The following is a 19,105-nucleotide window of genomic DNA, read 5'->3' on the forward strand; positions in this document are numbered from 1 at the left end:
CATTATGATTTAACTAAAATGACATTTTTGTTGACAACAGTTCATTGCACTGTTGTCCCAACTACTTTTAAACTAAAAAATGCTTAAAAAAAACAATTTTGGAAAATCATTGTAAAAAGCATTGTTATTAAAAAAAATGCACTCAACAACAACATAAAGTATAAACCCATTGTCTTTTGCATTTAATGGTCATTCAAAGACAAATGTTTTTTTTTAAAAAAAATCATTGTCTTTTACCAAAATCGTAATAGTTTCTCCTAAAATCGTTATCTTTGTGGTATTTTTTTTTAGCATTTTTGTTGTAGCGTATATTTAGATGATTATATTTAGATGTTATGCATTATGCATTTGGATGCTATGTACTTGGATGATTTTGAATGCTTGTTAGGCTATTATTATTTAATATAAGACTATTTACTTGATGATTGGATATATACTTTGAGGTTATTATGGTGAAATTGTTTTTATAAAAATAGGATAGTAGATGTTTTTGTTTTATGATGATTTGTTTGTCGTGTTATCCATACTTTGTGTTTTTTTCACATATAAATTTAAGAGGCCAACTACATGGTATAACTCTGTGCTTAATTTTTTCAATTAGTGTTTCATTTTCAATAAGTGTTGTCAGTATTTCTCAAGTCTTATTCTGGTACTAGCTATTGTCGTGCAATTGTTAATGGATCAACACAATTTTTTTATCTTACCTATAGTTCTATTTGCCTTCAAAATTTTAGAGCCTTCTCATGTTGATGGCCTAGGAGTTATTTACATGCTATTCTTCTCTATCTTTCTCCTCCCATCAAAAATTTTATTGGTATTTGACATTTCACTAAGCATAGATGAAGATACGAGTAGTCTTGTATTTTTGTGAAAAATCATAAATTAAAGATAATTTTATAACTTTATATATTTAACATTCATTTATCTCGCTTTCCTTCAATGCATATTATGTTAATTAATGAACTTTTCCTCCCTTATAAATAAATAAAAACATAAATACTTTACTTTCCTTACCTTCCTTTTCCTTTAATAAACCTTTTCTCACTCTCCCAACGCATAATAGTAGTTACATCTTAATCATTAAAAGTTTAAACACTTGCATGAAAGTGTTGACAACCATTAACATAAAAATACTACTAGATGGCGATCACATGGCCGGTAGCTGCTTTAAAATCCCTAATAGCAAACTCAACTTCATTCTTAGTCCCTATGTCAGAAAAACTTTATTCCCATTTCATGCATACAGATTTTTCTTTCCTTCAACTCTCCAATGTACATCGATTTACCTAATTACCCTTATTTTTATATATAAAAAGTCTAAAATAAAATATAATTCTTCCTAAGTGCAATATATTTAATCTAAAATATAGTATATTTTTTTTATCAAATTGAGCACGACTATTTTTTTCGTTTAACCAATAATTGATATACTCGATTTTAGTTAAATAATACTGCATTTAAGAGGAATAATATCTCATTTTAGATTTTTTATATCGATACAAAATATCGAGGGATTCTAGTATAAAAATATGATATAATTTCTTATAAATTCATTATCATTTAATTAGAATCAAGTATATCAGTCGATTGATCATGTGAAAAAAGAATTGTATTCGATTTGATAAAAAATATATTAAATTTTACTTTAAAAGTACTGAATTTAAGATGAATTATATCTTATTTTAATTTTTTTTACATAAAAATGAGAATAATTAAGTAAATCAATGTGCATTAGAAAATTGAAAAAATTTACATGCAAGAAGTAAAAATAAATTTTTTATAATATAAGAATTGAGGAGAAAATTAAATTTGAATATGATGAGTTTATGATAATTTATCCACTACAATTGAATTATTAGATATATTATTATTATTATTATTATTATTATTTTACATTTGTGTTTGTGTTTGAATTTGAATTTGCATTTGCATTTGAATTTTTTGATTTTTTGATTTTGTTAATTTTTTTTAACGCGGACACATAGTACACTGTAACTGGTTTACACTGAGCTGAGCCTGAGCGGTCGAGTGTGGTTTGGTCGCGTCATCCGTCATCCGGTGACACCAAGAAGACGCGTTGAGTTTGGCAGTGAGCATAGGATTTCCCACTTCATTTATATCCCGGTACGGATCCAAACACACATCCATCAGCTTCGCTTCTCTCTCCGCTGTCTTCCTCTCTCTCTCTCTCTCTCTCTCTCTCTCTCCCACTTCGCAGTTCTCCCTGTCTCTCCCGCCTTCTGCAGCCGCCCGAGGCGAATGTGAATCTAGGGTTCCGGCCTTCCGTTGAAAATGGGGTGCTTCCATTCCAAAACCTCTAGTCTTCACTCCCCTGAGGATGATCCCAAACACGGAGACAAGCCAGATCACGGTGCTGTTCTACTTCAGCTTTTGCGCTTTCTCGTCTGTTTCTCATTTATGTTTTTTTGTTTATGTTGTCCTGGTAAATAGAAGCTAATGGCGAGGCGGGGGACCAGGATCAGGTGCCGGCGTTCAAGGAGTACGGGCTGGCGGAACTGAGGGCGGCAACGAAGGGCTTTAGCTCGGAGCTGATAGTTTCCGAGAGCGGAGAGAAGGCGCCCAATGTTGTGTACCGGGGGAAGCTCGACGGGGGGCGGTTCGTGGCCGTTAAGAGGTTCTCCAAGCAGTCCTGGCCCGATGCTCAACAGTTTGTGGTCGGATCTCTGTTTTGGTTGGGGTGCTAGGTCCTGTGCCACTGGAGAAAGTTAAAATTTTTCTTTGCTAAGGGTGCTTTTTGGGCTTTCCTTCAGGCGGAGGCTGCCGGGGTGGGGAAGCTCCGGCACAAGAGGCTGGTGAACCTGATCGGATGCTGTGCAGAGGGTGACGAGAGGCTTCTCGTGGCTGAGTTCATGCCAAATGACACGTTGTCGAGGCACCTTTTCCATTGTACGCTTTTTACATCCAATCTCTGCATTTATTTATTTTTGCTCTTTGCACTTTTTGTTTCGTAGTGTTTTTTTTTTTTTTTTTTTTTTTGCCTCTCTCTTTTAGGCTATCTTCAACCTTTTTGATCAGTAGCTTAGTATCGCTGTTGCTAAATAAAGAAGATTACAGAAAATCTTGTTTCTTTCGGGAAAGTCCTGTGGCAATTAATGGAGAGACATATAGTATAAAAAGAAAGTATCTAGTTGTCGATTTATAAGACTGGATAACCAATCTGCTTGTCCTTCTGCACATGATTCTGATTCGTCGCAAGCTGGTGTGGAACAAAATTGCCATGGGTGAGAACTTTTAAATTAATTAGAGGAACCTAAAGCAAAACTTTGGTTGCATGAAAATGTATTGTTTGTTGGTCAGAGATTCCTGCATAATCCACACAAATTGGAGATGTTCAGTGGAAGCAATAAGTACTTTTGACTTTAGAGAATGGTGGAGAAGAGAAGTGGACTCTCATGTGTTGCAGTAAGCAAAGGAAAAACTAAAGGATCTGACAAGATCTGCAACAGTCTGGAGGTGCGATTTCATGTACGAGGAGGTTCCCCACCTAATAATAATGTAATAGAAAACATCCAAGAACATATAGCAACAATAAATAATTTAAGGTAAACAAGAAGCATTCAACAACATATGCATTTTATTCATTCCATTAAAAGCAAATACAGTAAGAGAATGCACAGGAACAAAATGCCAAATTAGAAGAAAGAAAAGTAAAAGCAAAATCTGACTTTTAACATATTGGAAAATCTTTGAGCAATTCTATATGTAGGCTGAAACACGCTATAGCCTGAAGAATATGAGTAAACACAAGCGTTAAATGGTAAACAAAAAGTAAGAATATTTAATTTTCAATTAAGAGTTCAAGAATCTAAATGAGATATGATTTTCATTTTAGAACTAGATTTTCAAGTAAGATTTTTATTTAATGTATCATCAACTCTTAATATTTATTCCACTTTTCAATGACCATTTATGCGTTCATATCCACTTTTAATCATCACCATTTGGTTGTGATAGACAAATCTAGTAAAAAGTGAAAAACTTGTCAAACCTATAAATAATGATATCTAATACATGGGCTAAGACCCTCACTGGTGATAAACAACAATTTAACATCGACACCTAGAATAAATAGTGTATGTGGATTACCCATAGATGACATATGTTACCACATCTTTGTGAGCTATCAATAGCTATGAGGTTCTGAGGTCTTGAAGTTCCGATAAAAGGCTAATTTTACTTTTACTATTCATTTCAATCATATATTCCTTTTGGGGTGTTCAGATTTAAGTGTTATTTCATTTTGAGTTTTCATTGTGAAGTAATTATTTGTAGATTGGGTAGATTAAGCGACTAACCTAGTCATTGTTTAATATCAATTGCACAGACTTCACACTGATTAAACAATATTTTAATTAGGGTTACAATGCTAATTATCCACAATGTTCATAAGTGATTAGGATTGACTATGTTGTCTTGAGGATGTTTTGATATCTTTGACAAAGAGTTTATGTTTGGGTACTAATATGTGTGAAGGGAGGTGAGAGGGAAAAGGTTGATAGAGAGAGGGGGACAAGGAAAAAAGGCTACTATTGCAGGCTCTAGTTGGGTGGAACGCCTGCATGGTGGAGGGTCGGGTGGTGAGGTTGCATGAAGGGGAAGAAGAGAGTTGCAAGATAATTTAAGAGAGGAGCACATGGAATGATGGAGAGAAAAGAATATATATAATTTGCGACATTCCAAAAACTCCATTAAACCCATCCAAACGAGACTGAACCTAACTACCAGCTACCTAAGTAGCTTGATTCAGCTCTACATTGGCTAAAATGAGTCAAAACTGAGCTCGGTTTGGACCCACTTGACACTATCATCATGCATGCCTGATGGATAAAACCAAGCCCTAAACTAACTTTCAATGGACCCCCAAAACTCAAAATATTAGTTTGGTTCAGCTTGATTTGCCATAAAAATTTTAAAATTAAATCATGACAAATAAATTAAAATAGAACAAAATTTGATACATAACAGAATCAGGAATAAAATTTATAAAGCCTTTTTGTTCCCCACAAGATATTGGTTGTGAGACTATACCCATTTAAGCAACAAAGTGTAAAACCCTTTTTATTGTGGAGAAAAAGTGGTGAGAAAGGACATCAAGGTGATTTGCACCTTCTCTACTGTTATGCAATATGAAAGAAAATAACAGTTAAAATAACTAAAAATAATAGGTCCTAATTGGTAAAACTTTTCCTTTTCTGATCTATTTTACTCTTTCTCGAATCAAATAATAGAAAAAATGTGTTCCAATTAGTTTTTCCCTTCATTTATACAAAGAGCAAAAAATTTTCACAACCCAAAACAAAAACTTTCAGATCTTTTTCTTGTCTCTTAACTTTTCTCCAATCCATTATCTAAGCAGAATAATTCTTTACATGTTACCACTGCATTGTTAGTTCTTCTGTTCTCTTTAACTTATTATGAAATTCATGCAATATATATAACTATTTAGGGTGGAATGACTTTGATGCAATTAAGATTTTAGAACCTTGTTTTTTTAAGACTGTTTGTTTTTGTACAGAAGACACGATAGGTACCCCTTCTTTAATTTTTGCACAGTTTAACTAGGAAAAAATATTAATTTTCATTACAATTGACTAGCAAATATTTCGATATGCCTCAATGGAATAGAAGTTTTCTCTAAAATTCTCTTCATTGCATTAAGCAAATTTTCATAATTTGAATGCCAAATTCTATTCTTGTATCTTCCAAAAAGAGTCAAACTTTTGCAAGAGGACTTGAGATGTAAAATGAGACAGTTGAGCAATTCATTATGTGCCGGTCTGCATAGATGATACATTCTGTTCCACTTTGTGTATCAAAGCTGAAACTCATCAATTTAAGTGAAACTTACATGTTTTTCGTTGGGTGCCAACATTGTTGTCCCATGTATCACCCACAAACTTGGGTTTTAGCCTATGAAAAGCAAAAAACCCTATGAGACTTAACTCATTTCAACTCAAAACCAAATCTAACTTAGGACTAATTCAAAATAATTACTCAACTAAAAGACGGTTTGGGTTAATTCAAGCCTTAGGTATGATGATAGATTGATAGCTATATATAATAGATAGCCATATATTGTATATGTAACTACAGATACAATGATTACATTAAATCAATAAATTCATGAGTGCTAAGCTTAAATCAATGATTGAATTTCATAATGTTCGTGACCTTCTTACTGCCCTGGTTCCAACATCATACTCTGACAAATCAAATTAAAGCCCAAACAATTTACTTGTATCCAATTTTGTACCTATTCCCGGTCCAATTTCCATTATGATAATTAAACTTCCAATCTATGTTTTGGGAGTAATATTTAATCTAAGCTATTGAAAACTATGATGCAATCCACTCAGGTGCTATACAAACCGGAACCAATGTTCCAGATCCAGTCCAGTACGAGGCACTGATTTTGATTTTAATGGAATCTGCTAGTATGTCTTAGACTCTCTTACTGGTACGATATGTTGAAATTGACATGCTTGTTATCCTTTTTAATTGTTTCTATGAAATCCAAGTCATTATGAAATTGATATTTTCTTATTTCTAGATGTAAACAAGTCAAATAGGAGACAAACAAAAGAGTGGAGCCAATTCAAAATCATGTCCATGCCTAGTGTTGGTATGGCTTAACATTGAGATGGCACCTTGATCAATATTCACACCCTAAATCATTATCATCTTTTGTTACCAATTAAGATAATTTTCAATTATTATTATTATTATTATTATTATTATTATTATTATTATTATTATTAAATGACAACAATGGTATAAATCTGAGCACGTGTATCAGTGCTATAAGTATTAGCATGTAAGAATGTCACCAATGATATAAGTTTGGTAAATCATCTACTAGTAAAACCACTAAAAAGTGAATCGCTAGAGTTGTCCTTAAAGTGTAATAACGGTATTTGATGTATAGGTTAAAAGCCCCTTCACCTATAATACAATAATATAGCGGTAGTGTGCAAATAAATACTAATTGAGATGACTCCTCACTACTACATATCTCATATAGGTGATCATTAGGTACTCTGATTTAAGGTTAGGTTTTGAATTTCTAATTTTTAGTATTTTCTTTTCTCCATTTAACATCTTTATTATTTTACTTTAATTATTTTTACCTCTAGCAGTTAGTCTGATCCACCAGCCTATATCAACTTCTGAATAATTAATCTTTGTTCCAGCGTATACCGTCAGTAAAATATTGTTGCAACGGAGTATAGAGAATGCAGGTTAAATGGAGAACTCTTTATGCTATCTTAATAGATATTGCTGAAATTTAAATGAATATCTGACCACGTGCTACAATTTTTGAAAGGAACAATCAGACATCTAAATCACTATTTAATATTAGATAGGAGTTAGTGAATCAATCCTTTATCATAGTTTTACAAGGGTTTTATTCTCTGTTCTTACTTCTGCCATCCATTGTCAGGTGCTTTTAAAAGACTGACACGACTATATTGTTTTCCCTTACCATTTCAACAATCTCGACACCAACTGCATTTATCTGACTATACTGCTATAGTTTACTTAGCAGGATATGTGAAGTTAGCCTGTTAAAATAATTCTAGATACAATCGGAAGAAAACAATGTCTGACATATGACAATTGTTTTCTTAATTCCTTGAATACAGAGCTAGAGACATACTTCTGCCACCTTGTTTCCTTTTGTAGCTTTTATGTATGCATGATGTTTATGCATCCTCTTGTGGAAAAACAATCTTTCTTATTGTTTTTTTAAATAAGATTAAGTAATTTAATCTGACTTATATTATGTAGCATTGTGCTACTGCAACATGCAGGAATCACAACTGGAATTTGTTTGAAATACAGTATGCGATTATATTGACATATTTTGATAACTACGTCTATTTCTCTTTTTAGGGGATAAGCAACCTCTTCCATGGGCAATGCGGGTTAGAGTGGCATATTTCATTGCACAAGCACTTGATCATTGTAACTCTGAAAATCGGAGGATATATCATGATCTGAATTCTTATAGAGTTCTTTTTGATGAGGTATGATAAGTCAAATATCAACCTGTTCAAGTATTTATGTAACTTATTGTTATGTGTGGTAAACTTTCTTATTCTTTTGATAAATTTCAATCTTGGTGCGCTTTGACTATTTATAGTATGATGCTATATTGACAACTCTATTTTTTAATATGCTAGTGATCCACAGTAGCTTCTTGAATGTCTAGAATTAAGGTTCTAAAATTCGCTAGGCGTTAGTCGGGCAACAGACCAATGCCTAGCGCCTAGGCCGTCTAGGCGGGGACTAGGCACCGCTAGGCGGATTCCTCGATATCCCTTATTTTATGGGGATTGTGGACAATGTCATATGCAAATCTGAATGTTGTCTTAAACAATTTCATAGCAATATGTATGATGAAATAAATGCATACTTTTCAATACCAAAAAATGAAAAACTAGAAAAGAAAACTAACGATTTTGTGCAAAGGAAATATAATAGACTCTGTAAATACGAGCAAAAGAAACAATTGAACAATAGAACATGCACTAAGACATCATAATCATGTAGTAAACAGTAGAACATTATATCCAACTCGAATTTTAAAATCTTGTTATAAGCTAAAACAATTTTAGTGGTGGAAAACATTAGAAAATAGTAGCAAGAGTTCAATTCAAGATTACATCATGGTGAATCACTAAGAAAAATATAATTATTGAATAACATAAATCATGCCTTAACAAAATGAGTTCAAAATTACACAACTAATAATATCTTAGACTCATATTTATTCTACTTCTTCTCCATAATTTTCAATAACTTGTTCTTACACAAACTCGATATCATCATTTGGATCCTCCTTTTCTTCTTCGGATGCAAAATCATCTTCATGCAAAATCAGCCTCACGGGTTGCCATGTGACCAAAAGGTCACGGGTTCGAATCTTGGAAACAACCTCTTGCAAAAAACAGGGTAAGGCTGCGTACAATGGATCCTTCCCCGGGACCCCGCATGGCGGGAGCTTCGTGCACCGGGCTGCCCTTTTTTATGCAAAATCATCTTCATGAAGTTCTCTCACTCTAGAGCTTCTTCGGGATTGTAGATTTTCATTTGCTCCACTTGCTTCATCAACCATTTGCCAAGTGAGCCTAGAATCTAGTTCAACTTCATCATCTTCCCCACCATCCACAATCCAACCTTGTGCATTTGAAGCATCTTTTGCAAGAAGGACATCGATATTCCTTTCTTTTTCTTTTTTTTGTTTGTTCAACAATATAACATTAAATTGGACAAATACAAAATTGTTCAACCTATTCACATGCAACTTATTTCTTTTCTTTGTATGAATCTAAAAAAAAAAAAGAGAAAGTAAATATTATAGTTAGTACACGAATATAAATGTTACAAATTATAACTACTTTAATTAAAGACTGAAAGTTTAAAACTTGCTCCTTCAAATGTACTCTCATTTCTTTCACACCCAGATTAACTTGTAGTTAATGAAAGTATCCTCAATGCCACCCTTAGCAAGTTGGGTGTAAGCACCGTATGCACTCTATGCACATGGATCAAATGCATTATCATTTCTTTCACATGCTTTTGCTGCCAATGATTTTTCAAATGACCCAGTCTTATCTCTATATTTTGCAAATTCCTTGTTAATAATTGTATCTTATAAATCTAACTCATTGACATGCAAAATTTCCATGCATTCAAAAGTCCTCGTCGTGACCTTCTCATAAAGAGCAATAGAACTAGGGTTGTAAACGAGCCGAGCCGAGCCGAGTTTTGGGGTGTTCAAGCTTGTTTGATAAGATAATCGAGCCGAGCCGAGCCGAGCCGAGCCGAGCCGAGCTTAAAATGAACCAAGCTTGGCTTGGTTTGGTTTATTTTTTATGAGCTTGAGCTTGTTTGAAGCTTGGCTTGAGCTTGGTTCGTTTAGATGTTATCAAACTCTCAATTCAAGCTTGGCTTGGGCTTGGTTCGAGCTTGGCTTGAGCTTGGTTTGAGTTTGGTTCGTTTAGATGTTATTAAGCTCTCAATTCAAGCTTGTTTGATTGTTTGAAATTTTTAATTGTTTGATTAGTTATTAAGATTAATAATTTAAATTTATTTATTTTATTTTATTATTTATTTAGCATATTGAAAGAGTTTTATTAATAAATATGGTTCGTGAACATTGTTCATGAACGTTGTTCACGAACGTTAACGAGCTGAACACATATGTGTTCAAGCTTAACGAGCTGTTCAAGCTTGTTTGTTTAATTAATCTTATGTATATTGAACGAACATAAACAAGCTCTTACCAAGCCGAACATCAAGCTTGTTCACGAACGCTTGGTTCATTTACAGCCCTAAATAGAACTATCTTTATAGTAAAAATAAGGATTTAATGTAAAGGCAGTGGTATGCAATGATGTATCAAGTCTATCTTTCATTTTTGACTCAATAATGGCTATGATAGGCCGATAATTTGATTCCATGTTGTTCAAAGCCACCTTGATATTTTCTTTAGCTTGAAGAAGCTTCTCATATAAAAACTCCATCGATGGATTTCTATCTCCATCTACCAATCGAAGAACTCTTACCAAGGAGCAAATATTTTCTAACAAAATGTCACACCATTCCAAAAACTCATGCTCATCACTGTAGAGTAAGCCAATTTTCTTTTGTTTATTTTTGACCATTTACATTTCTCTCACGTATCACTTGTAAACATGACCCTTAAACTATTTTTTTCAATCAAACTTTGCAATGTGAGAAAATTTGATGCAAACCTAGTAACTCCTGATTGGACTATGTGTCTCTTCTTCGTGAAACTTCTCATCAATGACAAAGTCTTATGGTGAGCATAGATGAAAATGGTAAAAGACTTGGATTGTTCAATAACCTTTTTATATCGTGCAAGTTTGCCAATAATTTCAAGCATGAGATTAACTCTAAAAAATCCCATGTTGCTTTTCTCTCATTAATTTAGCTGCAGTCATATTGTTGGTGGCATTGCCTATTACAATTTGAACAATATTCTGAGCTCTTACTTGTTCAACACACTTGTCAACATACTCAAAAATAAGTTTAGCTGTATGTGCCTCGTCTGAAGACTCCTTAGACTTTAAAAATATAGTACTCTCCTTGCAATTAACACATAAATTTAAGATACTTCTTTTTCTATCACTCCATGCATCTGTCAAGATCGAGCACCCATTCTTTGCCTATTCTTCATGTTTCTTCAGCAATTGTTTTGTTCTTTCAATTTTGGCTTTCAATAGTGGCTCCCTAAGTTGATATTGAGTTGGAGGCTTGAATTCTGGTCCAAATTGACCCACTGCCTCCATTATTTGCTTGAAGCTATCATTATCAACAGTATTGAATGAGATTCCATTTTCATAAACCCATCTCCCAGCATATTGTTGAACTTGTTGAGTTTTATTTTTGAAAAGAGCCTCATTTATATTTTTTTGGCGAAGCACTTTACTCCCACTTGAATATACATTTTTTTGAGCAATTATTGATGCATATCTATCCATGGGGCCAAGTGGAATAGGTTTTTTTTAATTCCATCTATTTCTTCAATTTCAAGACCTTCTTCGTTTAGAGAAATAGCTATCTCTGCCCTACAACTTTATTCTTCTATTATTTTGTTCTTCTTTCTGTTCATCTCTTCTAAAATAATTTATTTGCATTTATTTTTATCTTCTTGAGATGCTTTTCGACAATCAGATACATTTCTAGGTATATTTTCAATGTGCTCCTTGATCCTATACACTCCTCCCGATATTGTTTTTCGACACAACTTGTATTTAATTTTGTCAAGATTCTTAGATTAATTAATATCTCAAACTTCCATCTGATGTTATTTGACTTTCTTCTAAGAATCCCAAATTCGGGTTAAGTGACAGATGCCGTCGAAGATGGATTACTTGCCATTATGATAATAGATAACCTGAAAAAATTATATAATAAAATTTAATTACAAAATATACCATATGATATAAACTTAATTTAATATTTTAAAATCTGATTAATACAATTATAAATTAATAAATTATAAAATTTATAAATCTAATTTATATAAATTAATAATAGAATTTTTAAATTTTAAATATAATTTTTATATTTTTAAATCTGATAATATTTATTAGAATTTTTAAATTTTAAATATATTTTTTAAATCTGCTATATAAATTAACAATATTTATTAAAAAAATAAATTATATATATTATTTATATATTTAAATCTGATTAATGATTATATAAATTAATTATGTTTATTAGAATTATATATATATATTTTATATATTTAAATTTGTTATATATAAATTAATAATATTTATTATAAAAAATTTAAAATTTAAATATATTTAATTAGGATAATTTTATTAGGCTTTATGAACCCTATTAAATTATCCTAGTTAGAAATTATTTTATTTTATTAAATCCTAAAAAAGATTATGCACAGTAACAAAACGGAAAATGCACGCACTCGACGGTGTGGACGACTCACGGGAGGCGTCTGGCATTGCCGGAAGCGTCGCTGGACGTGTTCGGTGCGTTTGGCGAAGTCCGACGTTGCTTCGAGAGGCGTCGGTAGTGTCGCGGAAAGCTTCCGGTGCTGTCGGAAGCATCGTGAGATGCTGCCGGATGCGTCCTGCGACGCTTCCGGCTGCTGCAGACATCCCGCGACGTGTCCAGCACCGTTGGAGACTTGTCGCGACGACGATTCAACAGGAGAAAAAAAATTAACAGAAACAAAAATAAAAACTTATCGGAAGCAGAAACCGAAGCTGAAGCCGCGGCGATGAGAGAACATAAAGAGTCTCGAGCAAATTAGGATTTTAGATTTAGTCATATTAAAAGGCTAAAATATGCCTAAAATACTTGCGCCACATAGCCGAGGCCTGCAGAAACCCGCGAGGGCCGCCTAGGCAACCCGCTTGGTAGGTTTCCGGCGAGGCCTGCAACCGCACAGCACCTAGGCAGCGCCTAGGGCGTTTTTTCGAACACTGTCTAGAATGGGATTGTAGGTTGGATGAATTATTAATACTTTTTTCTTGAATAGTTAGATTTAATACCCTTCCATCTCTTGGATGCTCAATCAGTTTTTAGCTATTCTTCCATATTTGTGGAGCTACTGCTGCTTTTTTGCAATGCCAACTATTGAGCTGTTAAGATATGCATGAAATCCAGCCCAATAAAATTTGACATAACAATGTTTTTCTGATTGGTAAATTGCTCATACTTTCATATAACATATTTATATTTACCTTGTCTAATAGGATATAAATCTTCACAACAGAACTTTGTGACATATGTCTAGGTTTCACTTCCTTTTTATTTGTTTATGAGATTCTTTGGAGAGGTATTAACATAGAACACAACATGAAGCTTAGATACAGCGAGAATCTCAAAAAAAGAAGATAAAGTAGAATTCTTATGAAATATTCATTAAAAATTGCAAATCTTTTATAAACTCAACTTTAAGAAAATTCTGAAACAAATGAGCCAATCCAGAAATATAACAATCTCATTGATTGATTACTCAAAATAAAAGAAAATAAAAGACAACAAAAAAGAAGAAGATTATTTAACAAACAATTTGAATTTGAAATAAAAATTCAAATCTGATTTTTCAATCTGCATCATTCTCCGTATTAAGAATCCAATTTTGTGGAGTATAGCGATCAGACTTTCCAAATCAAGCTTTGTAATGCTGCACATAGGTGCAAAGTTGAGGCGTCTTCCAAGAGTTTATTGCTTTATTTCTTCAACCGAATTGGTAAGTGGTAAATTATAATACCAAATATCTATTTTTTTTTTAAACTTATAGACACCTAAGCAATTTTCTATAGTTGATGATCTCGGTGTGCCCAATAGTCTGTATACAACAACAACAACAACCAAGTCTTTTCCCACCAGGTGGGGTCGGCTGTATGAATTCTTTTACGTCATTGAGCTCTATCTTCTATTATATCATCGTCTATATTTAAATAAATTTTATCTTGTTTTATTATTACCAATCAAGTGTTTTCTGATCTTCCTCTTTCTCGTTTGATATGCATATTTATCATAGTTTCACATGCCTAACTGGAGCATTTATTGATCATCTAAGTACATGTTCGTACCATCTTAAACGTGTCTCTCGGAGTTTTTTCTCAATAGATGCAACTCCGACTTTCTCTCTAATGCTCTCATTTCTTATTTTGTCCATCTTCGTATGTCCACACATCCACCTTAACATCCTCATCTCTGCAACTCTCATCTTTTGCTCATGTGCTCGAGTCATAGCCCAACATTCAATTCCATATAACATACCAGGTCTAACTGTGATTTTATAGAACATACCTTTAAATTTAAGAGGTACTTTACGGTCACATAAAATACTCGACGCTCGCCTATCCTCTTGTATTCAATCTCTCCATTGTTTTGCAAAAATGATCCTAAATATTTAAATCTATCGGTTCCGGGCAACTCGTTCTCTCCTATCTTAACAATTGTTTCATTACTTCTAATATTGCTAAACTTAAATTTCATATATTTTGTCTTTAATCTATTAAGTTAAAACCTTTCCCTTTTAGTGTTTCCCTCCAAGATTCTAGTTTAGCATTTAATCCTTAACATGTTTCATCTATCAAAATAATATCATCTGCAAACAACATGCACCACGGTACTGTGTCTTCAATATGTGCAGTGAGTTCGCCCATAACTAGTATAAAAAGATAGGGACTTAGAGTTGATCTTTGATATAACCTTATCTTTATTGGAAATACTTTAGTTACTCCGCCCGAAGCCTTTACTCTTACATCCTCATACATATCCTTAATTAGTTCAATATATGTTACGCTAACACCTCTCTTTTCTAAAATTCTCCATATAATTTCTCTTGGGACTCTATCATAAGTTTTTTCTAAATTCATAGATCTTGTTTTTCTTCCGATATTTTTCAATTAATTGTCTAAGAAGATGTATAGCTTATATTGTTGACCTTCCAAGCATGAACCCAAATTGATTTTCTATCACTGGTCTCTTTAATCTTTTTTCTATTATTTTTCCAAAATTTCATAGTATGACTCATTAGTAATATCCCTATAGTTTGCATAATTTTGTACGTTTTCCTTGTTCTTAAATAAGAGAACTAGAGTACTTATCCTCTATTGATCAGACATTTTTTTTGTTTTCAATATCATGTTAAATAATTTTATAAGCCATTCAATACCTTGTTTCCCTAAGCACTTCCATACCTCTATCGGGATATCATTTGGTCGAACGACTTTTCCATTGTGCATCTCATTTAAAGTTTGTTTTACTTCTAAAGTTTGAATTCTACGATAAAAATTAAAATTTCTATGCTCATTTGACCTACTTAAATTACCTAAGTTAAGTTGATCACCTAAACCTTCATTAAAAAGTTGATGAAAATACCTCTTCCACTGTTATTTTATTTCTCCGTCGTTTACTAATACCCTATTACATTCATCTTTAATACATTTTATTTGGCTAAGATCTCTTGTTTTCCTTTTTCTCACTTTAGCTATTCTATAAATGTCTCTTTCCCCTTCTTTTGTATCCAAATTTTGATATAATCATTCAAAAGTTTCATTTCTTGCTTCACTCACTACTTAGTTTCTTTTTTGGCTATTGTATATTTTTTTCAAGTTTTTCTTGTTCTTACAAATATATAATTCCTTATAAGCTATTCGTTTTTCCTTCACTTTCTCTTGTATTTTCTCATTCCATCATCAAGATTCTTTATTTAGTGGTGCATGTCTCTTTGACTGACCGATTACACTCTTAGCTACTATTTTCAACTTCAATACTATCTTATCCCATGTTGTATTAGAGTTATCATATATTTTACCTAATGCTTGTGCTTCTACCTTCTCCTTAATATATTTTGTTTCTCATCCCTTAACTTCCACCACTTAATTCTAGAAATTGTATATATTTTTTCTTTCTATTGATACTATGTTTGGGGCGTATATCCAACACTACTAACTTATGTTGGGTAGTTAAACTTTATCCAGGGATGACTTTGCAATCTTTACAAATCTTTCTATCCTTCCTAACTATAAGAAAGTCAATTTGTGATTTATTATTCCCACTTTTGAATGTGATTAAGTGTTATTCTCTTTTATTAAAAAACGTATTAGCTAATATAAGGTCATATGTCATCGTAAAATCTAATATAGTTTTCCCTTAGTCATTCCTCGTTCCAAACCCTTAACTCCCATGTACTCTTTCATATTTCTCATTTTTCACTCCGACATGCCCATTTAGATCACTTCCTATTAAAATCATTTCATTTGGTGGAATATTTTGTAATATTTCATATAAGTCCTCCAAAAACCTTGATTTGATAGCTTCATCTAATCCTACATGTGGTGCATATACGCTAATTATGTTCATAGTTTCTTTCGTCACTATTATCTTAAGGGCTATAATTCTATCTTCTTTTCTAACTATTCCTACAACTTCATCCTTTAACAAACTGTCTACAATAATACCCACTCTATTTCTTGTTTTACTTTTTCGAGTGTACCATAACTTAAAACTCGAGTTCTCTATCATCTTTGCTTTCTCGTTTGTCCATTGTCTCTTGTACACACAAAATACTAATTCTTCTCTTAATCATCATATCTACTACCTCCATTGATTTACCAGTGAAAGTTTCTATGTTCCATGTTCCAAATCTTAGATTATTAGTTTTCCTATCATATTTGTTCTTATCCAGCCTATGGTGTGAGAACTTTTGCCTATTTAACACTACACTCAAGTTCTCATGGAGATGTAGCAGACCCTGTAACGTGAACTCTTGCATATTTAGCACTACACCTGAGTTCTGGAGATATAGCGGTCCTTGCCAAGACGTTACAGTCGGACCTTGCAACGCTTTCCTTCCGAGGAACAACTCATCATTAACATAATAGTTTAATGGATCAATTCATTGTATATTTGTCATAGTTTTAACGCTAGCTGCCAACTTAACGCAACCCTCCTCCTTTATCTGGGCTTGGGATCGGCCATGACCGGTCGTTATGCCCAATAGTATGTATGTGGAAAACAAATGAAAACTTAAGTTATGTTCTCAATAACTTCCAATGGATTTAAAAAAAAAATAGATAACTTTACATCCCTATCTAAAAGTTGTAGACAGTAAAAAAAATTCGTATGAAACAAAAGACTTTCATGGTTCTGCACTTGGAGAAGATACCGGAGAAGGATTTGCCGGCGGAAGAACAATCACAAATGAATCGAAAAGTTGTTCAAGGTTCACAAACCAAATCCTTCTTCTGCAAATGGGCCAATCAGCCTTGATCTGTTCCTCACTGCACCCCTTTTGCACTAATTGCATTGAACGCCTTTTATATAAAAGGCAAGCAATGATAACGTTGCTAATTAAAGAGGAAGATGAAGGAGAAGAGACGCCCTTTCACCTTCTTAATTCTAATCTCTCCCACCCGTCCAAGTCAATTCACAAAGGTCATCTAGTCACAAAGACTATGTAAAAACATTCAATTCATACTTTAGGAAAAATGGTTCCTGTGACTGCAACCATACTGAACAATTACTATTAAGAAAGTTGTTACACTTCATTGAGCTGCTCTATCAAACCAATCAAAGACATCAATAACTTGTTTTTTCACTAAATTAAATAATTTATATCAATATCTCTAATCTCTCATAATGATTATTATGTTGAAAGTATGTTCGATATTTCCAATCAATACAATTATTTACAATTACATTTTTAGTATTCAAAAAAAATATAACGGGTCGACCCGTGAATAAATGTCAAAGATGTAAATAAATTTAATCTTCCTTTTTTAACTAGAATCTATTTATTCTAATCAGTTGCTTTCTTAATTATACTCGATAGACCGAATCATCCATAGCTAATAGATATATGTTAAAGTAATAGATATTGATTAGAACTTCAAGTAGACTCACATAGTAGAGAAGTAGGGATCCATTCTCATACTACCGTTATTGTCACTATATCAGGTATGAATCTACGATGTTTTTCTCTTTACTAAAAAGAGTGCATGTTTTTTCTTAAAATTTAACATTGTATGAGTTTTGATCTAGACATACCTAATGTCTAATCCTGAATTCAACTTATGAATTCTAATCTGACCTTTAGCAGATTCAGTAAATGGTGGGTTAATTTACTCCGATCATTATTAATATATAAATCATCTCATTTTGATATATAAATTATCAAGACGACCCCAACTTATGAGTATGTCTCTATTCACAGCTACATAAGCAACCCCATAAGTAATGATCTTACCTCTATTTATACTTAACAAATAGAAATAATTGTTTATGTGAGTGGACCAAACTCAACCTGTTAGCATGCTGCAACAATATATATGTTGAATAGATCATGATATTTGACAGAGACCTAAAGACTTTACATATCCTTGAAATAACTCTTTAGTACTTAGTAAAATAATCTGTAAGCATAACACGTGCAGAGATATATTTAAGAATTATCTTTTTCTTGTCCACAATATTCATTACAAAATTATACTTAATTTCTATGTGCTTGCCCTTACTTTAATATTTGGGATCCTTAGAAAAAACTATAACATCTTGACTGTCATATAACATGACTTTTACTATTTTTAGCAATTTTCAAATGCTTCAGGAACCTTTTAACCAGATCTTGCACAACTGTTGACACAAGCCATATGCTCAGCTTCCATTGTCGACAGCGCTATACAAGTCTGTTTTTTGTTGTTTCATGAGATGACATCATCATTTAGTAAGAAGGTATAACCAGATGTGGATTTTTTTGTCATCAAGGTCTTTCACTCAATCTGCATCTGTGTAGCCTTTCAAACTCATATTTAATCTTTGGAAACATAGACAATAATCTATTGCCCCTTTGAGATATCTGAATATCCTTTTCATCGCTTTCCAGTATTTTGGGAAACGACTAACTAAGCCAATAACATAGCTTATATCAGGACGTGTACACAACATACTGTACATTAAACTACCAATGACATTGACATATGTTTTTTTCTTCATTTCAGTTATTTCTTTAGGAGTTTTGGGATAGATATTTTTGCTCAGAACAGTATCTCTCACTGTAGTG

At 32.8% G+C, this 19,105-nt stretch overlaps 1 protein-coding gene across 3 annotated transcripts in view; it reads left to right on the forward strand.

Moving 5' to 3' along the window:
- The first annotated feature begins 2,141 nt into the window (after positions 1-2,141).
- The window catches only part of LOC122025791 (serine/threonine-protein kinase BSK2-like), a 49,281-nt gene continuing 32,317 nt past the window's right edge, over positions 2,142-19,105 (forward strand). For all 3 annotated transcript variants that reach the window (XM_042584672.1, XM_042584680.1, XM_042584688.1), the window contains exons 1-4: positions 2,142-2,371; positions 2,452-2,675; positions 2,772-2,907; positions 7,915-8,048. In XM_042584672.1, the coding sequence (XP_042440606.1) occupies positions 2,293-2,371; positions 2,452-2,675; positions 2,772-2,907; positions 7,915-8,048 (573 nt within the window). In that variant the 5' untranslated portion in view covers positions 2,142-2,292. The remainder of the gene's footprint in view (positions 2,372-2,451; positions 2,676-2,771; positions 2,908-7,914; positions 8,049-19,105) is intronic.

This window comes from Zingiber officinale, chromosome 1A, assembly GCF_018446385.1.
Source record: "Zingiber officinale cultivar Zhangliang chromosome 1A, Zo_v1.1, whole genome shotgun sequence".
NCBI classification, from domain to species: domain Eukaryota; kingdom Viridiplantae; phylum Streptophyta; class Magnoliopsida; order Zingiberales; family Zingiberaceae; genus Zingiber; species Zingiber officinale.